The sequence below is a fragment of the Neocloeon triangulifer genome, unplaced genomic scaffold (assembly GCF_031216515.1).
Source record: "Neocloeon triangulifer isolate White Clay Creek 2 clone unplaced genomic scaffold, ASM3121651v1 ptg000013l, whole genome shotgun sequence".
Classification (NCBI taxonomy): domain Eukaryota; kingdom Metazoa; phylum Arthropoda; class Insecta; order Ephemeroptera; family Baetidae; genus Neocloeon; species Neocloeon triangulifer.
The window spans coordinates 8,203,674-8,226,110 of NW_026775555.1; the positions used below are offsets into that span (position 1 = coordinate 8,203,674).

At 37.9% G+C, this 22,437-nt stretch overlaps 4 protein-coding genes and 1 long non-coding RNA gene across 8 annotated transcripts; 2 read left to right on the forward strand and 3 right to left on the reverse strand.

Moving 5' to 3' along the window:
* Nucleotides 1–186: 186 nt before the first annotated feature.
* LOC132198986 (uncharacterized) lies at nucleotides 187–1,270 on the reverse strand. The gene is made up of 5 exons (XR_009442073.1): nucleotides 1,175–1,270; nucleotides 702–743; nucleotides 555–599; nucleotides 386–430; nucleotides 187–268 (listed from the first exon to the last, which is right to left on the reverse strand). It is a non-coding gene; the product is annotated as an uncharacterized LOC132198986 (long non-coding RNA).
* Nucleotides 1,271–2,879: 1,609 nt separating this feature from the next.
* On the forward strand, nucleotides 2,880–6,709 carry LOC132199241 (glutamine-dependent NAD(+) synthetase). 3 transcript variants are annotated; one of them, XM_059623828.1, is made up of 13 exons: nucleotides 2,880–3,179; nucleotides 3,242–3,412; nucleotides 3,588–3,672; nucleotides 3,721–3,866; nucleotides 3,922–4,171; nucleotides 4,223–4,464; nucleotides 4,668–4,783; nucleotides 4,851–5,019; nucleotides 5,081–5,216; nucleotides 5,273–5,487; nucleotides 5,538–5,937; nucleotides 5,996–6,138; nucleotides 6,471–6,709. In XM_059623828.1, the coding sequence occupies exons 1-12, from the start codon at nucleotides 3,034–3,036 to the stop codon at nucleotides 6,125–6,127; spliced, it is 2,208 nt and encodes a 735-aa protein (XP_059479811.1). In that variant the 5' UTR covers nucleotides 2,880–3,033; the 3' UTR covers nucleotides 6,128–6,138; nucleotides 6,471–6,709. The 3 variants fall into 3 exon arrangements, with proteins under 3 accessions (XP_059479811.1, XP_059479809.1, XP_059479810.1); XM_059623826.1 differs by having other exon boundaries at nucleotides 5,996–6,122; XM_059623827.1 differs by having other exon boundaries at nucleotides 5,996–6,092.
* Nucleotides 6,706–8,282, reverse strand: LOC132199242 (uncharacterized). Its single transcript, XM_059623829.1, has 5 exons — nucleotides 8,052–8,282; nucleotides 7,846–7,998; nucleotides 7,664–7,783; nucleotides 7,381–7,601; nucleotides 6,706–7,329 (listed from the first exon to the last, which is right to left on the reverse strand). Exons 1-5 carry the CDS (start codon nucleotides 8,250–8,252, stop codon nucleotides 6,729–6,731), a joined length of 1,296 nt encoding a protein of 431 aa, XP_059479812.1. The 5' UTR covers nucleotides 8,253–8,282; the 3' UTR covers nucleotides 6,706–6,728.
* Nucleotides 8,283–8,353: 71 nt separating this feature from the next.
* Nucleotides 8,354–18,794, reverse strand: LOC132199240 (OTU domain-containing protein 7B-like). Of its 2 annotated transcripts, none has more exons than XM_059623825.1 (9): nucleotides 18,633–18,794; nucleotides 12,248–12,330; nucleotides 11,966–12,184; nucleotides 11,731–11,907; nucleotides 11,505–11,672; nucleotides 11,096–11,360; nucleotides 10,929–11,040; nucleotides 10,697–10,874; nucleotides 8,354–10,512 (listed from the first exon to the last, which is right to left on the reverse strand). In XM_059623825.1, the coding sequence occupies exons 2-9, from the start codon at nucleotides 12,321–12,323 to the stop codon at nucleotides 9,272–9,274; spliced, it is 2,436 nt and encodes an 811-aa protein (XP_059479808.1). In that variant the 5' UTR covers nucleotides 12,324–12,330; nucleotides 18,633–18,794; the 3' UTR covers nucleotides 8,354–9,271. The 2 variants fall into 2 exon arrangements, with proteins under 2 accessions (XP_059479808.1, XP_059479805.1); XM_059623822.1 differs by lacking the exon at nucleotides 18,633–18,794 and adding an exon at nucleotides 13,937–14,065.
* An 8-nt stretch (nucleotides 18,795–18,802) lies between these two features.
* On the forward strand, nucleotides 18,803–22,419 carry LOC132199243 (uncharacterized). The gene is made up of 2 exons (XM_059623830.1): nucleotides 18,803–18,964; nucleotides 20,692–22,419. The coding sequence occupies exon 2, from the start codon at nucleotides 20,696–20,698 to the stop codon at nucleotides 21,152–21,154; it is 459 nt and encodes a 152-aa protein (XP_059479813.1). The 5' UTR covers nucleotides 18,803–18,964; nucleotides 20,692–20,695; the 3' UTR covers nucleotides 21,155–22,419.
* The last annotated feature ends 18 nt before the right edge of the window (nucleotides 22,420–22,437 follow it).

Genomic DNA, 22,437 nt, shown 5'->3' on the forward strand with positions numbered 1-22,437 from the left:
CCACAAATTGATGATAACTTAAATAATTTAAATGTACCATTTTATTTTCATGGTACTTTTATAAATTTATAAAATTCATTTTTTTATTTTTTATTATTTTAATTAAATTATCTTCAATTCAAATTATAAAAACGGTTCAAATTTATTTGACCGGATTTGATACTTAATTAATAATAGTTTTTTATGGTTTTTTATTAAATACAATCAGTTAAATTTCTCTCACATGCTTGGGCTCTGCTTCCTCCTGTGCCAAGAGATCATCCTGAAACTGCAAGGGCAAAATAAAAAATATAATCAAACAGTTTTTTTTTAATGTTGTCATTTTTTTTTATTATTCATTTGTTTGCTTTCTAATTAGCTTAATTAATTTAATTTTTCAATTTACCTGCACAGGTTCTTGCTGCCCTTGAGCTTTAGACCTGGAGCTGGTCTGAAAAAAAATTGAGAAACATTAAGTTTTTTTGTGCACCAATCAATTTGGTCTTTAAATAATATATGATATATAAAAATTGAATTCAACTTACAAGCTTAATCAATTTAATTTTTCAATTTACCTGCACAGGTTCTTGCTGCCCTTGAGCTTTAGACCTGGAGCGCGTCTGAAAAAAAATTGAGAAAACGTCATTAATTGGGTGACATTAAGTTTTTTTGTGCACAAATCAATTTAAATAATATGATATGAAAAATTGAATGCAACTTACAAGGGGTGGTTCAGGTCTTCCTGCTCCGCTTGATTTTGAGGACTGCAAATTAATGGAGACAAGGTTAATTAAACTATATTTATAACAACAATTTTAAATATTTATTCTTTTAAAAGCACTGAGCATATGATTAAAAATTTAACTAATTATAATATTATATAAACAGATGGAATGCTCAAATTCGAGAAATAGGCTTTCAAGAAATAATAAGGAGTTTGCGGCCTGAATGATGCACTGAGACCACTGAGTGACGCTTCTCATAGAAATATATTCAAGTCTCAAAATATTTGTGCATTTGCAACAGGCAGACATAGGTACAAAAATTTGCCGGCAATTGGTGTAATGTTTTTTTACAATTAGCTCATCAATTGAATTAGCGCAAGAGAAATAAAATTTAATATAATCAAGAACGAAATCCTTAATGTTTGCAAGTAGAAATTTTTGAAAATTAAGTATTATTGGAAATCTCTCACCTTTATTGTTTGGTTTTCCATCACAGTGAAGCCTTAACTTAGGGGGATAAAATTAAATTAAAACGCTCAAAATAAAAACCAACGCACTCACTAAATCGTTTGATGGTCTACACAGATGAAAACATTCAGCAGCGATAAACAAAGAAAAATTTTACAACGACTCAAATTGCAGGCGCGGTTTTTCAATTATTTTTGACTAAAAATAAATTTTCACCTAGTCAACTTCAAATTTTATTTTTTTATTAAGAACATTGCACTTGTTTCGTTTTAATAAGTTTGACAAACTGGCAGCGCTGGTAAGAGAGGAATTCTGTCTTTCTAAACAGGAACGAAGGAGCTCTCACACTTTTTGGCATGTGATGAATTTCTTCTCTTCGAGGCCGCATCTCTTGGCTGCATTTTTGACACAAGAGAAGCAAATAAAATTGGAGATTATATTTATTCGCATCGCCTGTGCGTCACTTTATAAATTACTCAAAAATTTTAAACTAAAAATAAAAATCAATTAGGTAAATGAAAGCCCCCCTAATGTTTGATTCTTTCTGTTTTCACATACCGCATACCCCGCTCAAAGTTGAAGATATGAGATTTACACCACTACGGAACATTTTGGAAAAACTAAAAAAAAAAGTGATTATCTCAGCTTTTATTTTATTTAAGGTCGCACGGCTCGGCTAGCCGAGCCAGCCGCTGACTATTTTTCAATAATTTTTTTCTTGCCTCAGGAATTTTTATTTTGAAAATCTGAGGTGACTATAGATAAAATCCACCTCTTTTCTAATTAATAAAATCGTTTCAATGAAAAAACGGAAAAAACGTTATCTAATAAAAATGTCAGCCAGCCGTCAGCCGCTGCGGTACATATCAAGCCGCCGCCGTTTATAAACTTGGCTCAGCCAAAGCCAGCCAAAGCCTAAAAATCGCGCGGCTGAGGTTTCTATTTTTATTGCATCTGATTTTCCTGCATCACTATGGTTTTAATGCGATTGCCGCTGCTTTCTGCGCTGTTGCTGCTCTCTGCTGGGCTGGACGGCTGCTTTGCGCTTCTTTACCTTTTTTATGCCTTTTTAAACAAATGTGCGCTTTTTTGCTTGCAAAAATAACAATCCGTCAAATTAATCATTTCCAATACTCCAAGTCAGAAAAAAAATACAATTAATTATCAATTCTGATTTCTGCTAGAAAAAAAACCAATAAGTCCTATATCCAAGATTTTGTCTTTTTTTCATTTCATTATATTTTCCGTATATTTTGATCGCAAATGTTCAATTTCGAGTTTGTACTTGGGCAATTAACTGGCAGTTTTTATTGATCCTGTGACTTTTTTAGCATTTCCTGAGATGATTCCTGACTACCCATACCCATGACCTGCAAGGAATATTATTTGGAATATTTGGTCTGTGTTTATCGTGTTTATTTTGATCGCAAGCTAAGGTTTGTGTCTTTTCTACCATAAAATTTTGAAACCAATCTGCCACGGCGGTATCTAAGGAAAAGCCTATCACTGTTGATTCAAGTTTAAAACTAAATATTTCGGGTTTTGAGACACACAACATAAGAGTCCTGTATAATTATATTTATTCTATATATCAATAAATATCCCTGGCGGCCTAGCGAACCATTTTCGCGCGTCAACTGATTTGGGTAATGGAGGGGGAACCGTTTGGACCACTCAGGACTCAGGGGGGGGGGGGGTACCGACGAGAGGAGGGTCGAGCCGCCGGCAGTCGCTACTGTCTTGTATTTGTTAGAGATGTATTTGTTATTTGGCAACTCTTAGCAGCACCTAACGTAAACAAAGCCTTGGTTACGGGGTCAGGTCACTAAGATCAGCGTTGACCGTTTATATAGACACAACGATGGGTCGACGTGCCAAGGTTGCTGTGTGCACCCTGAACCAGTGGGCGCTGGACTTTGAGGGCAATGCCAAAAGGATCATTCGAAGCATCGAAGAGGCCAAACTGAGCGGCGCCCGGCTCAGGAGCGGCCCTGAGTTGGAAATTTGGTCTGAATTCTGTTTGAATTTGCAGTTAGAACTTAACTAATTGCCATTTCATTCTCATGCAGTGGGTACAGTTGTGAGGACCACTTTTATGAGAGCGACACCCTTCTGCACTCATGGGAGGTCTTGATCAACCTGATTGAGCACCCTTCGGCTCAGGACATCATCGTCGACGTGGGGATGCCGGTCATGCACAAGAATGTCACTTACAATTGCAGGGTCATCTTCTTTAACAGGTTTCGTAACATTGCTTAAATTTCAGAAAGTTAGACTTTTACATTTGCAATTAATAAAACAAACACCATATAATCATTTTAAAACGATTTTTTTTTTTAAAATTTAAAATGGAATTAATCTTCTATTTTAATATGCAGCAACTACAATAATTATATTAGTTTTCACATTTTACAGGAAAGTCTTGTTGATTCGACCAAAAATGATGATGTGTGATGATGGAAACTACAGAGAGTCCCGCTGGTTCACGCCGTGGAAGAAGGTATTATAAATTAATAATAAAAATTCTACTATAAAAAAATTCCAACAGATTCGGGAGGTCGAGGAATTTTATTTGCCTCGAATGATCCGGCAGGTTACTGGCCAAGAAACAGTCTTGTTTGGAGATGCAGTCATTTCAACCAGAGACACTTGCATTGGCTTTGAAATTTGTGAGGAGCTGTGGAATCCAATGAGGTCAGGCTAATTTTTATTTTGAATTTTACAATTACATTATAATTAAAATCAACAGTTCTCACATTCCGATGGGATTGGATGGAGTTGAGATTTTTGTCAACAGCTCAGGGTCGTACATGGAGCTGCGCAAAGCCTATGTTGCTGTGGACCTGATCACCATGGCCAGTTTGAAAAGTGGAGGGTGCTACATGTTCAGCAACTTGAGGGGTTGCGATGGCCAGAGGGTCTATTTCAACGGCTGCTCCTGTGTTGCTCTAAATGGAGGGATCATCTCCAGGGGTGCCCAGTACGACTTAAGAGATATTGTGAGTTATTTGGGAAAAATGTTGATACTGAAAATTTATACTATCTTTTAGGAAGTAGTGGCGGCCACGGTAGATTTGGAGGACATACGCACCTACCGCAATTCTCTGAGATCAAGATGCCAGGTGGCAGCCGGCAGCCCTTCCTACCCCAGGGTAAAAGTTGACTTTTCCCTTTCGTCTGATGATGCCTTAGGATTGACAGTCCCCACCTGCAAAACCATTACCTGGGAGTACCACCCTGCCGAGGAGGAAATTGCTTTGGGCCCTGCCTGCTGGCTATGGGATTATCTCAGGTAAATAGTATTTTTATTTAGTACAATTAGAAGGAAATAAATTTCAATTTGGCATAATAATCCCCTATTGTACTTTCCGAGTTCATTTTTTTTTTTTTTTATTAAAAAATCATTTTATTCTAAGACAAAAGTGCAGATTATTTGTAATTTTTACCTTCTCCTTTTTTTTTAAATGTCCTTTGAAATTTTTGTTTCTTAAATAGGCGCTCTGGTCAGGGTGGATACTTCCTGCCCTTGAGTGGCGGAGTCGATTCTGCCAGTACAGCTTGCATTGTGCACTCCATGTGCCGTTTGGTTGTGAATTACGTTCTCAGAGGAGGTATATTTATTTTTGATTCAATTAAAATTTTTGAACTGATTTAAAATTTCCGTTCTTTTATAAATAGACACTCAAGTTTTGAGCGATGTTAGAGCTTTGGTGTCTGACCAGTCATACACACCAACTGACCCTAAGGAGTTGTGCAGCAGGATTTTCTTCACTTGCTATATGGCTACTGAAAATTCTTCAGAAGACACAAAAAACAGGGCCGCTACGCTGGCAGAGCAGATTGGAAGGTAATATAATCCGCAATATGAAATGGAAAAAATTACAAAAATTACTGACACAATATTCCAGCTACCATTTTGACATTAACTTTATGAGTGTGGTCAACGCTGTCCTGTTTGTCTTCAAAAGTGTCACAGGCAAAACTCCTTTTTACTCTGTCCAAGGTGGAACTCCGAGAGAGAACTTGGCTTTGCAAAATATTCAGGTTTTGAATTTATTGAAAATTTATTGAGATTACATTAAACTAATTCCAATGTTCAGGCTCGACTTCGAATGGTTATGGCTTACTTGTTTGCCCAGCTGATGTTGTGGGTGAAGGGTCGACCGGGAGGATTGCTGGTGCTCGGCTCTGCCAACGTTGATGAGGCTCTGCGAGGATACATGACCAAGTATGACTGTTCGAGTGCGGACATCAATCCAATTGGAGGCATCTCAAAAGGCGATTTGAGGGGCTTTTTACACTACGCCAGGAGAAAGTAATTTTATTACCCACACTTTTATTTGTCATTTTGACTTTTGTTATCAGTTTTGATTTGCCAATTTTGGAGGAAATCGTTGGTGCTCCTCCCACTGCAGAACTCGAGCCTTTGGTTGGAAAGAAGATTGCCCAGACCGATGAGCAGGACATGGGCATGACCTACGATGAGCTTGGTCAGTACGGGCGGCTGAGGAAGCAGCTGCACTGCGGACCGTTTTCCATGTTCTGTAAACTGACCCAAACCTGGAGCAAGGATTGCACTCCGGAAGAGGTGGCAGCCAAGGTGAAGCACTTTTACCGCTGCTACGCCATCAACAGGCACAAGATGACTGTCCTGACTCCATCCTATCATGCTGAAACCTACTCTCCAGATGACAATCGATTCGACCTGCGACCCTTCCTGTACAACAACAAGTGGACCTGGCAGTTCCGAGCAATTGATAATCAAGTAGGTTTTTGTTTTCTTCAAAATCTTGGAGGTGTAATATTAATTTTTTTTTAACCAGTTAAAGGAGTTGAGACTGTTATCTACTGGAGGGGAGTCAAGCAAGAAGGAGTCTGGAGCAGTTCGCAAATATTCTACCATGTCTCGTGAGAGTTCAGGTGAAAAGGAGGGGTCAACGTCTGCTTCAAGTTAGTAACCCACAAGGTGAAGGATGGTTGTGTGTTGGCATGGCATGCAATGTCACATTTGTGAAAGCAATTAAAAATTCAGTGGTATATTCACGTTTTATGCTATTTTCAAAACTTTTGTGTTAAATGTTTTAACACCTTCATGACCTGATGCTCAAGAATTTGATTTGATTTTTTTTTAATACATCTTACTCACGCACTAGCTCTAACAAATTTTAAATAACTGCACCTATAATTTTTCATTTGAATTCACCTTCCATTATTGCTTTTCGCTAACTGGCACTGTCATGTCTGATTAAAATAGATGAACTTGAGCAATATTGACTATTTTATTTTTATTTTTTACAGGTGGTCCATTTGGGATGGTGACTTCAAATCGTCCAGGTGGCGTAGAAGTTTGATTTATGTGGAGAGTGGCAGAGAGAGGAGGGTCATCACAAAAAGCAACTGACTTCTAGAGTTTTGCACAATCAGGTTTCCTTACTTTAAAAGTCTGTTTAAATTACCACAGAAAATATTATGAATCAAATAATTGATTAATCCAGAGTTCCTTATAATTTTGCACAAAATAATAATCAAAAAATGGGAAAAATAACGATATTTTATTTAAAACAAACCAGGAATCAGTCTGTAAGGGACTTTCTTGCAATATTCATCCCAGTACTTCCCATATTTCTTTCTGCACTTGTCTTCATCTCTTAAAATTCTGTGGGGAATCAGTGCAGCTATGAAGTAGAAATAAAGCAAAGGGAAAATCCAGCTTTGCCCAAATGCCGCAGTGACGCAGCACATCAAAGCGCAAACCAGCTCGCAAGTGTAATTTAAGTGGCGGGCTTTACCCCAATACCCTGAGGTCAAAAGGGCAGACTTCATTGGCACACCTTTGTGGTCAGTATAGAACACTTCGAGAAACTCAACTTGCTTTCCCCACAACTGATAGGGCTTAGCTTTCCTCTTGATGAAGTTTTGCCTCCAAGCAACGAAAATTTCCTTTTCTCGGTCTATTAGGTATTCGAGAGCCGTTGCCAAAGCTCCAATCACGAACACAAGAGCAGCGCCAAAAGATGAAAGGGTTGAATAATTGTGGGCCATGTACATCTGGCTGAGAGGGAAAAGGGCTGGGATCCAAACACAGCCTCCCCAGCAGAGGTAGTAGCCAGCTCGGTCGTAGGTGATGTCCAAAGTTGTGTAGTAGCCGTTTTCCCACCTTTGTAGTTAATTTGATTTAATTTTTTTGCCCGCATTATTTAAAATTTACCAGAAAAATTTTGCTATGTAAATTGACTGGATCGCACAAGAAACAACTTCAGGCGCACGGATGGGACCGGAGAAAAATGCTGCCAAAACCAGGACCTGCCACAAGGTCATTCCAATTCTGCTGACCGTCAATTGCTTTGCGTCACAGCCTAGAAACTTAGGGTGCCGTTCACATCCTCGGTAAAAGTCGTAGAAGAATGGAGCACCTTCCTGAACTTTTCCCTATTTAATGAAACACATTTAAAGATAATTATGAGCTTTTGTATGTAAGTTATGGAACTCACTTTGATAAGTCTTCCATTAACACAGAGCCAGATGCAAAGAAGTAGAGCAAATAAACTCAGGCAGGCTAAAATGTCTGGAAAGTTGATGACTATAATTGGGCTCAAATCTGGATTCATGTACTAAAAATAAACAAATACCAAGATAAGCTTTACTTAAATAAAACTTATAAATTAGATTGCACCTGCAAAGCGCAGTATAAAACGCAGGTCGCCACGTAAAACTGAAATCCATTGTCTTGGTACTCGGGTTCTTCTCCCTCAGGTGAAATGGGTCCTTTGAACTTTTTGTCCGGAATCCAAAGCCAAATGAATACCCAAAATATAAATGCGCCCGTCTTAAAAATTTTAAAAATTGTGAAATTTGAAAAATAAATTGTGAATTAGTTACAATGATCCATGATTCCGTGTTTCCAAGAAGCCTGGGGCACTGCTCGCGATCAAATGGGCAGGGAGTCCGTCCCAGCAGGCCAAGCCACTGGACAGCTCCTGTGAAGACCAGGACGAACAGTGGTGGAATCACATTGTAGCGCAGCGTATTGTACCACCCCGAGTCCAGCAGCGATTTTGGCTGCTGCTGCGGTTCAGCCATACTTATTTTTGAGATATGAAATGTTAATATGATCTTTGCTCATATGAGACGTATGTTGGCAATTTGACAGTGTGATTAGATTGTAAAGGAAAGCAGCTGGATTTGGATGCAGATTAAATAACAAAAATTTGTTTTATTCTTCTTTGATCATCATGATGATTACATTGAATTAAAAGAGGCTGTAGCAATAACAGAAGATTGCTTTCAACTTTTGATATTATTTTGTTATATATGCATTTTTGTTTCCGTTTAATGTAATATACTTTATAATAATACTTCAACATTTTTTGCTTTTTATGAAGGAACTTTTGGGTTAGCAGAGGATGCGCTTTTATAGTCCCACTTGATGCAAAATTAAGTATATACCAGAAAAAAAGAACACTAGATGAAAATACTTCACAGGCTAAATTATTAAATTCGCATTACAAACATTCAGTTGAAAATACTCACTTAAATTTACATTATTCATTATTAAGTATCGCATCAAAAATACTCACTTAAATGAGAGCTCACAATACTAACAAGATTCTTATTATTTTTAACATCACATACAAATTCACAACATTTGTGTTATTACTTTGCAATTGTTCCTGCTCTTTAAAATAATCCCAGGATATTTTGACGACAAGAGGAGTTGAATAATAGAAGGAGCCAAAAGTAAAAATTATCTTGCAATAATAGTTGCAATTTGAAGCAGATCAAATACATCCAGAATTACCAAATACAACAAGGGTTCAAATCATCATTATTGCGTGGGGTTATTTTGGCACTGCCAGGCGTTTGTAACACTTCTTCATTTTGCGACAAAAAATCTCAGAGCCCTTTGGCGATGATGAGAATTCTTCACTTTCGGGAAGGCCTTGCAATCAGATCAAGAGTATTGGCAATAAGATATAAAATAAAGCAGGTGTATCTTTTCTTTTCATTAATTTTTTAGTTCAGCAACGGCCTTTCCAAACATTTAAACACGGGGCCTCCACTTTCAATTATTTGGTAGGTTAAACTAGGAGTTCACAATTTCAGATTCGCATCTCTTGGATATTCATGTTCCTCAGCAACAGGTGATTTTCTTTGTGACACTTTGAACAGTAAAAGTCTGTATCGGGGCATCCAAAGAACTTGCATTCTGGCGTCCGACATGGCCTCGAGCTTGCAGTGTCCAGCATTTTGAAGCCAGCATAGTCGCGTCTGATGTTGGACGGCGAGCTGCTCGAGCTGTTGTTCACAGGCACCACCGTCACATGACCTTGGGCCACAAAATTCGTATCCCACGTGGCGCCGCCGCCAGCCTTCCTGCTCAGGGCGGGACTCTCCGTATCATTGTAGAAGGTGGACTTGGACAGATACAAAGTCTGGTCGGTGTTGCTGCCTGCCCTGCTGAGCGGGATCTTGGCCGCCAACTGGTAAGCCTCTGCATTGGACTCTGCGTAGAATTTCGACCGTCCCGTTCCATATTTGGCCTCGTTGGCCCTGGACATGAGGGGAGAGTTGATGTGCTCCTTCTGCTTGGCGTAGCAACCTGAGCACAGGTAGCTGGTGTTTGCTGTGCCGTACAGACTGCATCCAGGGCTAACACACAGTGACGGGCCATCGGTGTCACTTTCTTTGGCCCGTCGTTCCTCAGCCTGTCTGTTCCGCAACTCTTGGTCTTTTTCGAACCTTATTCTAGCAGACTGAAGGTAGTTCCTGACCATCTCCTCCTGGTACTCGTGTCTCTTCTCCGTATGCAGAACAGCACACAAAATGTGGTCCTGGCTCTGCTTGCGGCTCTCAGCCTCTCTTTTTCCTCCAGAGTTGCCTTTTTTCTTCAGCGAGTTGTTTCGAGTCATCTTTGTAATGCTGCCAAAGTTTTTCTTGATGCGTTTGCTCATTGACTTGCCGATGCTGCCGAACTGTTTGGCCACAGACTGCAGTTGTTTGGCGGCCTTACTCTTGTAGACCCCGCTGTCGGAGGAGCTGCTCATTTCGTCACACTCCAGGTCAACCTCAGATAGCCGCCTTTCAATTTCCTCCTCCTCCACAGGCGACGAACCTTCCAAGTCCGTCTCACCACTCTCTCCAGCCTCCATCGGGCTCAGGGGCACGGTGATGACGTCCAAGTACTCCCTCAGCAGACCCAGTCTATCCTTTTGTGCAAGAGTGAAGCGGCTTGCTAAATTAGGGATGTGCTCATCGCGGCCCCAGACAAATTGCTCGCCAGGGTCGATATTGAACTGGATTGGAAGCAGCTCGTGTTCTGAGTCAGTCAATGGAATCACAGCTATGAAAAGAAGAATAAAATTAATTTATAAAAAAATTAATAGACTAGTGATAATCATGATATGTCTATTTATAAGGGGAGGAAATTTAAAATAAAGGAAAAATTAAAAAAAAAAAGGCTTAGCATCCGAAAAAAAAATTTTGTATCAAAATAAATTACTTAAATTAAGTGAAATGAGACCAACCTGGTGGTTGTGGTGCTTTATCAACAAAAGACTCCTTTTCCATTACAACAAGAGCTGAGAAATGGGCTGCATCGTAGGTCAAAACTAACGGGGATCTGTGGCACTCTTGAGGTGGACATTCTAGAGGAAGGTAGATTCCGCCAAATGGAATTGGAGCCAGTGCTTCTCCGTTTATATCCTTATAATTTAACAATTTAATTGAAAGTTCATTTAATTATTGCAGATTAAATACCTTCAAAACAAGATCAGCTATCACAATGATTGGTCTCCTCAAAACGTGGGCCAGAGCGAGGACATGGACCTCTTCTAGACTTTCGTATACTGCGTTTTCAGAACAGTCATCGCTAAATTGAAAATACAATAAAAAATTTGGAAATTTACAAGCAAAAATGCTACAACCTTTGCTTTCCAAATGCCGAATCAAAAGCCATGCTTCGTCTCCTTGTGGTGGTTCCCTTTCTTGGCGCCGTTGATGCCATGTTAACGATGCTGTCCCACTCTTTCTGCCACTCCAACTCGCTGTAAACCAACCCTGCCTGCTGGTTGAGCTGCGTTTGCTGCCACCTCCAACGCCTCCAGAGGGCTGCTTGGCAGTCGCTGTTGGTGAGGAAGTTGTAGAGTGCCTTTCGCAGGGTCAGCAGCCTATCATGGAAGCCCCACATTCCTGCAAAAAGTGTGTTTCAGAAAAATGTTGAATAATCCGTTGCACAATGTCAAAGTAGAGCTTGGTAGCACACAAAAGAGGTAATGGGATAATGTAATAACCATTTGGAAGCTATATAAAAATTACACAAACAACGAGACCTACCTAGTGATGCAGCGTGCAGGAGGCAGTTTCCGTCGCCTGAAGTGGCCAACGGCCATAATCTCTGACATGCTCCCGAGTCCGCCCACCAATTCAATCTACCCGACTGCTCTAGTGATGCTAACGTCGACTTCTCAATCAAGTCTTTTTCCAAGAAGGCTCGAAAATCATCTAAATGTAATCAATTTCAATTAAAAAAAAATTTTATTCAAGAGGGAAAAGGACGTACCTGGATATATTGTGAGATCTGGCAGTGTGAAGGTGTAAACGGGTGTTTCAATAAAGTACTGGTTCAGGTTCACCAAGGCATTGTTATCTCTGAAGTCGAGTGCGAACTCTGAACGAGCCTTTGACACCAAATTGACATTGTCCGTCGCCCTCGAAATTCCTCTAGCCAATTTTTTCCCTGTAAGGTAATAAATTTTGGTCAAAATCTCAAATTAACTTATTGTGCAATTTCAAACCTTCTGTGAAATCGACGGCGTCTGCCTTCTGCAAAACTGGACGGCTGGTGGAGGCAGACAGCGAGGCTGGCAGCGGTGGAATCGGAGGCGGCGGCGGAGGAACGTGCGTGCTGCCGTTGAGGAGCAGGGGCCGGTACGCCGTCGAGGTTGGCACCGTCTCGTGGCCCATCATCAGAAAGTTGTACGATTTGACCGCCAAGTGCAGGTCCCAGTTCTCGGCTGCCAATCACAAGTCAAAGTATGAGTTGAGCTCAAAGTTAAAAACAAACTCTCTCTTCTCACCTTGGAGAATGTTCCGGGCTACACCTGGGTCTGCTCCTGTGTGAGCGCAAAACTCCGCCACCAGATTGTTCTCCATGCCCCATCTGCAACACAAAAAGTTTCTTTGTTTAAATGCTACAACTTCACCTTGCTCTAGTTGCTTCATGTGTCTGAATTGTATAAGAAAAAATCAATAGATTGGGTGTCAATTGATGGGGGTGATGAGAAACAAAAGCTTATTTATGAGAAAGACTTTGTATTTGTATGTACAAAATATAGATTTAAATTTATCCGTATAGAGTCTTTGGAGTTAATCTTGTTTAAAATTCTTAAAATTTATCTTTCTTTTAAACAAAAACAACAAAACATAAAAATATGAATAAAATATGAAAAACCTCACATAGAGACATAATTTTTTTAATTTGCAGACGTATTGGCTTTCAGGTGTACCATTAATACACCCTCAAAATTCAAAAGTGCTTCTTTCTGTTTATCATCAATTTTTGTTTCTAAGTCCATCGACCTGGTATGACGATGCGTTAGGACAGCATTAAGATAAGCTCGCTGGGCGCGGATAAGGCACAACATGGGGCGTGATGCCTTTTGGACGCGAAATTATTTCCACCCGACTTTTACACATAATGCAGACGAGTGTGAAGCGGCCGTGGTTATAAATAGGCCAGCACATTTTGGCGTCACTCTCTCGTGATGAGATTTCACTCTTGATTGACCATCAAAATATACACCGGCGACGGACGACTAAATTTATGCGCTGACCGCCGCGTACTAATTCAATCATCTCGGGGTTGGTAATAATTTTTTGTCGCGTGTCGCAATATGCAAAGATCAACGCCTGGGGAGAGAGAATCGTTTTGAAATTATGCGTTTCGGCGGAAACCGAAATGGGTCAGCCTTGTCAAAATAACCACACTCAGTAAAATTGAAAAATAAAAACAAGAAAATGGGGAAATTTGGGGAAATTCGAAATGAATTTTATAAAAATATCTTGATTTTATTGGTTCATCTGAATTGAATTTTTCCTAAATAAGTTCAACGGTGGAAAATTGGATAATGGGTCAAGGAATTTTAATTTATTTTCAGCTCTTAAGATATATCTTTGAAATGTGGCCAATTTATTGAAATTGAAACGATCACTTTCAAATCTAGAAAATTGTTACATTTATAGCCCGCAAAATTCAATAAAGGAAAATAAAAATTTTACTGTTGGTTCAATTTATTTTCAGACAAGGAAGTAAACACAATTTTGTCTGTTTAAAAAGTGTTAATTTTGTTGATCAAAATTTAATTTATTCAGCGAAAATTAAGACCAAGCATTTAAAAAAAATTAATTTTAAAAGAATCAAATTTAAAAATCCTACATAACTTGTAACTATTTTAATCAAATGTAATTAATTTTCCAAAGAAATAAAAATCAAGTTTACACAAGAAGAAAATTTGAACTCTGCAGGGGTCGAGGATGTAAAAAAATTACCAAAAGTCGCCGTTAGCACTGCGCAAACTTCTAAATTTAGGCGACAATAAGAGCTAACGAGGCAGACGCCCTAAGCTTTCAAATCGCAATTAGCCGCGTCAAGATTCGTCGCAGTGAGCACCTCAATTAAGTGGCGAAACGGGCATGAAAATCACGCACTGAACTCTCTCTCAAAAGCACTCGAAATAAATAAAAAACAATTATTCTCATTCCTTCACCTGTCCCAAACGTAGTTGCGCTGCTGCGTTTTCGTCATCATTGCTTATTTTGATTTTCACTGCACGACAAAGAAAAAGCACATCGATATTCTGCGGCGGCGACGTTGACTGAGGCACCGTGACACCGACCGACCGCGACTGCCGAGGCAAATCGCTGGCCAACAAAACACCAAAGGGAGGGGCCCCCCTTTTGATTGCCACTTCCGAGGGGCAGGCGCACTTCACTATTATAAAAAACGGGCCACTTCCGCCTCGCGTTCGCCACAACAAATAAATATACAACAAAAGAACAAACAAACTGCGTCGCTGCTCGATTAATTATGAATAAATGCGCCGTCGTTAAAAATTCATGCGTGTCTAGAAAAAGGTACTACAGAAATTGTTCGTTTGTTCTAGAAGAGAAGAGACGAGATTTTTGTTCAGCCAGAGTGCGATGGAAACACACGATCTTCAATCTGAATAAAATAGGAGCTTTGATGGAAATTTGGACAAAATTTACAAATCTAGTCAAAATTTTAAATCGTTGATTACTTTGAATTACACTATTCTTATTTTTTAATTGCAATGAGAATTAATTAAAAAGAAACCAACTAGGAAAATATCTATAAATTTTTCCTAACTTGTTTTGTTATAATTTGTTTTCGAAAATAATCAAAAGATAAAGAAAGGGGACTGATTTAAATGTAAGCACAATAGTGAGATTTTGACTTTCCGCAGCAATTTTTTTTGCGACGTTTCCCCTAGCTTGGCATTGCAGCCAGCGTGGTTTAAATGCAAACAGCTCTAAGTGAAGCTATGAATATTTAATAAAAGCAGATCAATAAAAATTATTTGGAACTCGAGACATGAAAAATTACTTTGCCCTCCGCGAACATAAAATTTGTTATAACTATCTGATGGCGCGACGTCTGGCGCGCCCATAGCTTTTGCGCTTCAAGAGCAGCCGATTGTGCAATGCGGTGCACGTAAGAATTAGATAAAAGTTTTAAATTGCAAAATAATCGCGGGCATGCCATTAGCGCGGTCGCCACGAGCGTGTTTTCTATGTAATAGATTAAATTGAGAAAACACCACTCGAGGAAAACATTTCATTTAACCCTTTCAAAACTTTATTCAAATCTATTTAATATTTTGTAAGATTCAATTGATTTTATTATATCATAAAATAGAAAATGAAACCATTTTAATTTTTAAAATTACCATATTTATATAAAAATTAAAATTAGATTTTTTTTAAATTTTGGAGACGCAATTTAATGCAAATAACAATCCCACGCGCGCTTGAGCAGTAAACAAACCTAAGGCAGATTCCGATTCATTTTCAAACAACAAAATTCACTCAAGACAGACAGTCCCGGTGCAAATCAAGGCCAAGGACTTTTGCTGGATGAATGATCATCACGCTGGTTTATTTTTGTTTTCCGAGTCAGCGGTGCGAAAATCACCTTAATTGCCAATTTCACGCATGGAGGGTGAGTTTTAATTAGCGCGACCCCTCTTAAAACACTCTTCTTCAAATTTCTGGCATTTGAAATAATTTTCAAGTTGGTTTTTTTCTATCCATTTGCGTACTTAAATAGGAAATCCCACAAAAGTTTCTAATCAAATAAAACAAGAACGGAAATCCTGAGCCCAGGTCTGTGAATAATAAATGCTTCCATGTTGAAACCGGAAAAATGCAAGTGAAGGGAAAAATAAATAAAGAAAAAACAAGAATAAATGTGATGGGGTTGCAGTTAATTCGTCAAACAAGGACATTCCATGGAAGCAATATATAGATAATTAAATCTCAGATTAAAAAAATTTAAGTAAAATTAAATGAAGTTTTTGCAGACAAAATTAGTAAATTTCTATGTCAAGACTCAAGATATATTTGAATTTAGTATAGAAAATATTAATGAGCAAAGACATTAAAATTGCAAACTGCATATTAAATTATTGTTGGAACTGTTATGCGGACTTAATTAAATATTAAATGAGTCATTTATCAAAGGTCTAAATTACCCCTGCTGCACCTCATTTCATAGATAATGAAGCGTGGAATATTTAACGTAAGCCAGGAGTTATTGTATTGCGCTCGAAAGAAATTAATGAATTAAAAAAGTATCATAAATTCCCCCCCAAAAAAACATTTTTCGTGATTATTTTGCATTTTAATCTGTTTCATGAATGGTTTTGCAATAACATGACACAAATTTAATGTATTATGGCGATAAAACACCTATAGGTCTGCTGGAAAAATGCAATTAAATTAAATCTAGAGTACTATTTTAGACGCAGAAATAGTAGGGCTAGAATGGAAGATTATATTTTTCTCCTGAGAGAATAAATAAATCAGATCGGAGGTCAAAGGTCATGGTTACTTTTCAGAAGAAAGACAGGTAAAAAATAATGATTAAAAAAATTAATTATTTTGCTGAAATTGTTCTATTTATAAGACACTCGTAACATATCGGAAGATCATTATAATTTAATTTTAATTCACTTTAATTTTTAAAATTTGCTATTCCGACATTTATAGAAGAAAAAAATTTTATGACACTATTTTTTATACTTAATTTCATGCACCTGATAACCACGGAGTCATCAAATAACTCATTTTTCATTAATTAAAAAAAAATGGAAAATATTTAAAAAAAAAAAACGAAAGAAATTAAATTATTAAAGAATTAAGTTCGTGACATTTTTGAGCACGAAAGAATAATTCAAGCAATCAGATTGCATTGTGTGTATTTAATTATTTTGAAACAAAAGCGAGGCGCGTGCTTGGATCGACTTGCATGTACGGAGGCATAAATTTAACATGGCAAGTGAGCATCCTGCGGAGGCGAAGCAGCCTAACAGTAAATAATCACACATTTGGCTCGCTCTCAATAAAAGTACAAAAGTTGGTGCACCATTTTCGTTTTTTTTTTCGGCTGCCGATCGGAACGCGCCCAATTCCTCCGCTGGCAGACAAAGAGAGACCGCATGCAGTGCCCGTAATTAATTCTTCTGGGAGCTCCTCTCGTGACCCACTTCCAGCGAAAAAGTACAACGTGGAGCATCTCGAGGCCGCCGAAACCTTTGGTGACTGCACTTGAATACCAAAACGGCGACACACGCGCTCAGGGGACACGCTCGAGCCACTTGAGACAATGGCAGAAAAATTCGATGAAAAAATATGATAGACCATTAAGGAGGTAAACGGGACTCTGATCGAAATCATAAAATATACAGAAAATTCTTGGAACTTGTCGCTTCTTTTCTTAAATTGTTTAATTAATTAATGTTAAATGTTATCTAATTTTTAATTAAAATTGCTCAAATTCTAGTCCAGTTTGAATTTGATGCGAAATGTTTACACTATTATCAATTGATTTTGAGATAAAAGTTGGTTGAGAAAAATTCACGAAAATTATGGAGGTGATATTTTTAGCAAAATCTTGAAATGAATTAAATTTAATAGGAAAACTTAAACGGATTTTTATTCCATATACAAAACAAGAAATTTCAATTTTTTGCTAATGAAATATTGTTGGAAAACGCGAACAAAGTTTTTATTTATAATTACCAATGAGAAAAAGTCAATATTTTCATGTAATAAATAAAAATGAATTATAATGCACAGGTTATATTTTTTTTTTGAAATTATTGAAAACTGCCAGATTAGAATTAAAAAATTGGCCATCAAATTATTAGCACTACTTTTTATGTACAAATTTCTTCAAGGTAAAAATCTGAGTGCTATTATTTATCATTTCTGACGGTAACCAAAAATTGACCTTGCCCTCTGACCCCAGCCTTGGTGTCATATTGCAAAATTAATAAATTATTTGACACTTTCACAGTTGTACGTGTTTTATATAATTTAATTTATGTATTGACCTGTTAAGGTTTAACTGAACGTTTTATAGAGCAGATTCAAAGCGTAACCAGATTAATATAATTCTCAACAATTAATTTAATCTCACAGTCAATATCTTGCTCATAAAAATGAATCTCTTTCTAATCTGTAGTTTTACAATCTTTAATACCAAATTCAATTATTTGACTTAAAATTTAATCCCCTTGCCTTTAATTTGATAACTTCATTTATTAATCATTTATTACAAGTTGAGCTAATTTTGCACTTGTTTACAAGATTCGCAATTTCTAAGTTTAGCCGCGGGTTTGTGTTTGGTACATCATACGGACGGAAAGATGCAACCGAGAGAGACGAGGAGACAACAAATCCGCCGACTGAAATAAAAATGTGGCAATAATAGTAGAAGATGCAAATGCCAAGCAACGACGAGTTTCGCCACGCGTGCGTTGCACACAAATTTTACTTAGAATTATTTATAATTATTCGCACGAGGAGATGTATATGTGGTAAAAAAGGAAACGCAAAACGCGTGCAGTGTAATTTGAGAGCAGCGACGGACAACAAGAAGAAGTTTTGACTTGGCGCACAAAGGAGGCTTCATTAAAAAAAAGGGCTTCGCTCTTATTCAAGAGATCGAGCCAAGGTCGCATCATTATTGTGTCTCATCTCGGTTTTAAATTAACGTGACGTATTAATCCGAGAGCAGAAACAAAATTGGCAATAATTTGATCAGTGAATAATTTTAATGGATCATTCGAAGCGGACGGAATTGACGGGTTCGCGAAGTGGGCGAATTGGGACACCAGAGTACATCGAGTTCTCGAAGAGAGGAGCCGGGCAAATACTCACGGGAAGCTACAGCCGGTGGCATGTAATGCTGACGGAATCCAATTAGTCCTGATTCGATTAGGAAAATGCGCTCGTCAGACGCAGCAGCGGCGGCAGCGTTTGTCCGTCCGAAGTAGTTGTCACACGACCATTTCTCCTCCGCGACAGCTGTTGCGCGAGCCAGGTTGCCACGCACGCCGTCCAGGTGGCAGCACTGCCCTCCGAGCGATTCGACCTCTCGCGCAGTAGTTCGATCTGCTGGCCCAGCTGGTTAGGCCAAACAAACGCACGACACCACCGCTGATTAACCAGAGATAATTAGCGTCAAACCGCGACCTGCATGTCCGCCCAGAGTGAGTAACTTTTTTCCCGCCCGACCGGAACTAGAGTCCCCTGGCGAGGCGACACTTGCCCTGTCCAGGGCCCAACTGCGCCTTGACCTTTTAGCCATTTTATGTCTCGACGAGATGCGCCGAGCAGGAAAAATGTCGAGTGTGTGTCACTTTTGCGTCTCTCTTTGTCCGGTTCGCCTCCGTTTCTGGCTCGTTACCGCGATAATTGCTTTTGATTTCTCCAGACAATAGAAAAGTTGGTGAATTAAGGCTGAGATTTCCAAGCGAAGGATGGGAATCAGTAAAAATATGGAACGATTATTCCTGGAGTAAAACGCTTAGAGTCTCTGGCAATCGTAGCGAAATTGCTTACACATTACATACCACTGCTCGTTGTGGTCATAACAATAACATGTGACGTGTTTTTAACTTATAGATTCTCTTATTTCTTGTTCAAATTCAAAACAACGCAGTAGCTAGAATTTAAATGATTGAAAAAAAATCTGTTTACTTTAAAAGTGTGCAGAAATTTAATTATTTCTACCCTGGCAATTATTTACAAAAAAAAAAAAAAAAATAATGATGAGACTTAATATTAAAACAAACTATTAAAAATTAAATAATTTAACTTCCAATGTCCGTAAGTTTGACGTTTTTAATTTACATGATTGTTCAATTAAATGGAACAAGTGCTGTGAGATATAATAATTTATTTCATTGAAATAATATAATTTCTTTTGTTACAATAGATCTAAACTATTTAATAAATATTTTAAAAAGTTTTTTCTAGTTTATTCTTAATTTTGAAGCAACTCCATCAAATGCTGTCTATTCGGTTTTGATGAAAAGTAATTGTGATTAAATATTTTGTGCTAACAAAGCAGCATTGTGAGTTTGAAATTAGGATAATATAAAACTCATTATCAATAAACACAATTTTTCTATAAAAGAAGAGGAAATTTTTTATTACTATTTCTACGCAAGTCATGACAAATAAATTAATTTGGAAAAAATTAGCATTTTAATGCATATTGTTATCTTTAAACTTGCTTTAACCTTATAATTTCATTTGGATAATTTGTTTTGTGGAGGTGACAAATATCTCCAAAATATTTTTTATTTCTTCGTTAAATTAACTAATTTGTTTAATTTTTTCCCCAAAACATAATTCGAATCTAACAGCAAAATTTCGTATTTTTTAATTCAAAATCATCATGGTAATTTAAATTTAAAATCGGCTTTTCATCGATGGGTTTTATGAGCTGTTTAGAATGATACGCTTGAAACAAACGTTTCAATATCCTGACCAAAATTATTCAAAAATATTAATTATTATTTATTTTTCATTTTAATCCATCGTCAATTTTGTGTTAAAAATTAATTTGTATAAAAATGTAACCTTCAAATAATTTTTCACGAAAAAGTGTTAATTTGAAAGAAAAACATTGTTAAAAGATTGACTTTTGTACTAATTCTTGTCAAAATTATTTCACAGCTCATGAATTATGGTTGCAGCCAAAACATGTAGAGTAGGATATTGTTTTTTCTTAAACAATAAAAAACTCACGAAAACCATCAAGGAAAAGCCGATTTTTTATTTCAAATCACCATGAATCAACCCTCGATCGTGAAATTCTACCACAAAATCAAAATAATTAGCCGAAAAAAAAATAATTTTAGAATATTACTGATTTTAGAATTGACCTGTGTAAGTTAATTATATCTTAATTATCTAATTTTTTTCGCAGCCTGATGGACTCCTCGAGCGACGACGACGACGTGTCCGGCGGGGACGGAGGCGAGCGTCCGGCCAAGAAGGCACGCGTGGGCGACGGACGGGCCGCCGAGGTCGGTTCGAGCGAGGAGCTCAAGTGCTGGCAGACCGAGCAGCTGGCGCGCGGCATCCTGGACAACACCCTGAACCGGATGCTGGAGCACTCAGGCCAGGCGCCGGACAACCCGGTCAACGAAGTGGCCGTCGAGCACGAGGCGGTGCTGATGGCCATCCAGAGCCACGGTTTGCAGCGCTTCCAGCAGCCAGTCGAGCGCGAGCCGAGCCCGCCGCCGCTGGCCTACCCCTCAAGTTCCTCCTCCAGTGGTGATAATACAGTTTTCGGTCGGCTCGAGCACGACTCGTTTTTGGACGCGGCCGTCGCGGTGGCCATTCAAAAAAAGGGCCTCAGTGTCTTCACCTCGGCCAACAGTGTTTGACCGACAGGCTGCACTTTTTCTTCTGGCTGCATTAAAGGGGCAGCGAACTTTTTAAAATATCAATCTTATTGTGAAGATTCGAATTGATCTTTTTGCAAAAAATCCAATTTTATTCAAGAAAATATTGTAAAATTTCTAAAAATGTCAAATTGTTAGGATATTTATTTGCAAATTGCAGAAAGGTCTATCGGGATCTGAATAGCAAAATTTTTATTTTCAAACCCTTGCTGTGCCCTTTAAGAAAATTGAATAAAATTTATACACAAAGTCCAGCAGAATTTGCCACTTTGAGATTGGTGCGCGTTGTTGTAAGAAAGAAAGATACTGATTTGAGGGCGATTAAAAATCGAAACCTTTACATACCATAAGTCTTGAGAAATATTTTAAATAGTTTGAATTTTTTCAAATTTTAAATATCTTTTTGGTTCTAGAATCGCCCCTGATTGATGTTTGTATTTAAAAGAAAAAAAAACTACTATTACTATTTCTAGAGTGCCATGCAGCTCTTCTTGTATAAAAAAACTCCATGTCTGTAAACTGATCATTCATGATTTTTACTTCAAACTTATATACACGGTCACAGCCGACGGATTTGTATGGGCATTTTAAATGCGCCTCCATATCGAATCCGAGTTGGCGTGCAATTTTGCATTTATCCAATTTACTACCTATATCAATATAATCGCAGAATAGAGAGAAAATTGCAGCTCCTTTTTAAATAGCTCTGGTGTGTGTGGTACAGGCCTTTTAGCTGACTTTTCCAGGCGCAACATTTCAAAAGTCTTATTATAATGAATGATTGTGATCTGTATTTAGTTTTAGGAAAAATATGTTGGTGTATTTAAATTGGAGTCGAAATTATTTATTATTTATTTTCGTGAGTGCTTTGTGCCTGGTCTTATTTAGTTTAAGACTCGATGAAAAAAGACAAAAAGCCTGAAATTGGCGTCAGAGGGTTACCTGATTTTTTGCCTACCACTGCCAAGGAGCCTAAACTGCTAACCTCATCGTCAGCTCCTTTCCTTGCACCTGCAGGGGCGACACCAAGGTTAATTAGTAATTCCCTACAAATTTGTATTACCTTTTTGTGTGACTTATTACAATTATTACCGCTACAATTAGCAAATATATATAAATGTGTTATCAAGTTGCAATTTATTATTTTTTAACATGTGAAAAATTGATGTAAAGAAAGACCACGTGTTCTTTTGTAAATAAAATATCCATTGAGTGTCCTACAGCTAAATGGTAACGTTAGCAACAAAAATAAACCACGCTTGTTT

Coding starts and splice junctions, on each gene's coding strand:
- LOC132199241 (XM_059623826.1), top strand. CDS start 3,034: ATGGGTCGACGTGCCAAGGTTGCTGTGTGCACCCTGAACCAGTGGGCG. Junction 3,673..3,720: donor GGTTCACGCCGTGGAAGAAG/GTATTATAAATT, acceptor AAATTCCAACAG/ATTCGGGAGGTCGAGGAATT. Junction 4,784..4,850: donor GAATTACGTTCTCAGAGGAG/GTATATTTATTT, acceptor TTTTATAAATAG/ACACTCAAGTTTTGAGCGAT.
- LOC132199242 (XM_059623829.1), bottom strand. CDS start 8,252: ATGGCTGAACCGCAGCAGCAGCCAAAATCGCTGCTGGACTCGGGGTGG. Junction 7,999..8,051: donor ACACGGAATCATGGATCATT/GTAACTAATTCA, acceptor AAAATTTTTAAG/ACGGGCGCATTTATATTTTG. Junction 7,784..7,845: donor TTTTATACTGCGCTTTGCAG/GTGCAATCTAAT, acceptor GTTTATTTTTAG/TACATGAATCCAGATTTGAG.
- LOC132199240 (XM_059623822.1), bottom strand. CDS start 13,977: ATGATGACGAAAACGCAGCAGCGCAACTACGTTTGGGACAG. Junction 12,185..12,247: donor AGCCCGGAACATTCTCCAAG/GTGAGAAGAGAG, acceptor TGTGATTGGCAG/CCGAGAACTGGGACCTGCAC. Junction 10,875..10,928: donor TAGCTGATCTTGTTTTGAAG/GTATTTAATCTG, acceptor TTAAATTATAAG/GATATAAACGGAGAAGCACT.
- LOC132199243 (XM_059623830.1), top strand. CDS start 20,696: ATGGACTCCTCGAGCGACGACGACGACGTGTCCGGCGGGGACGGAGGC.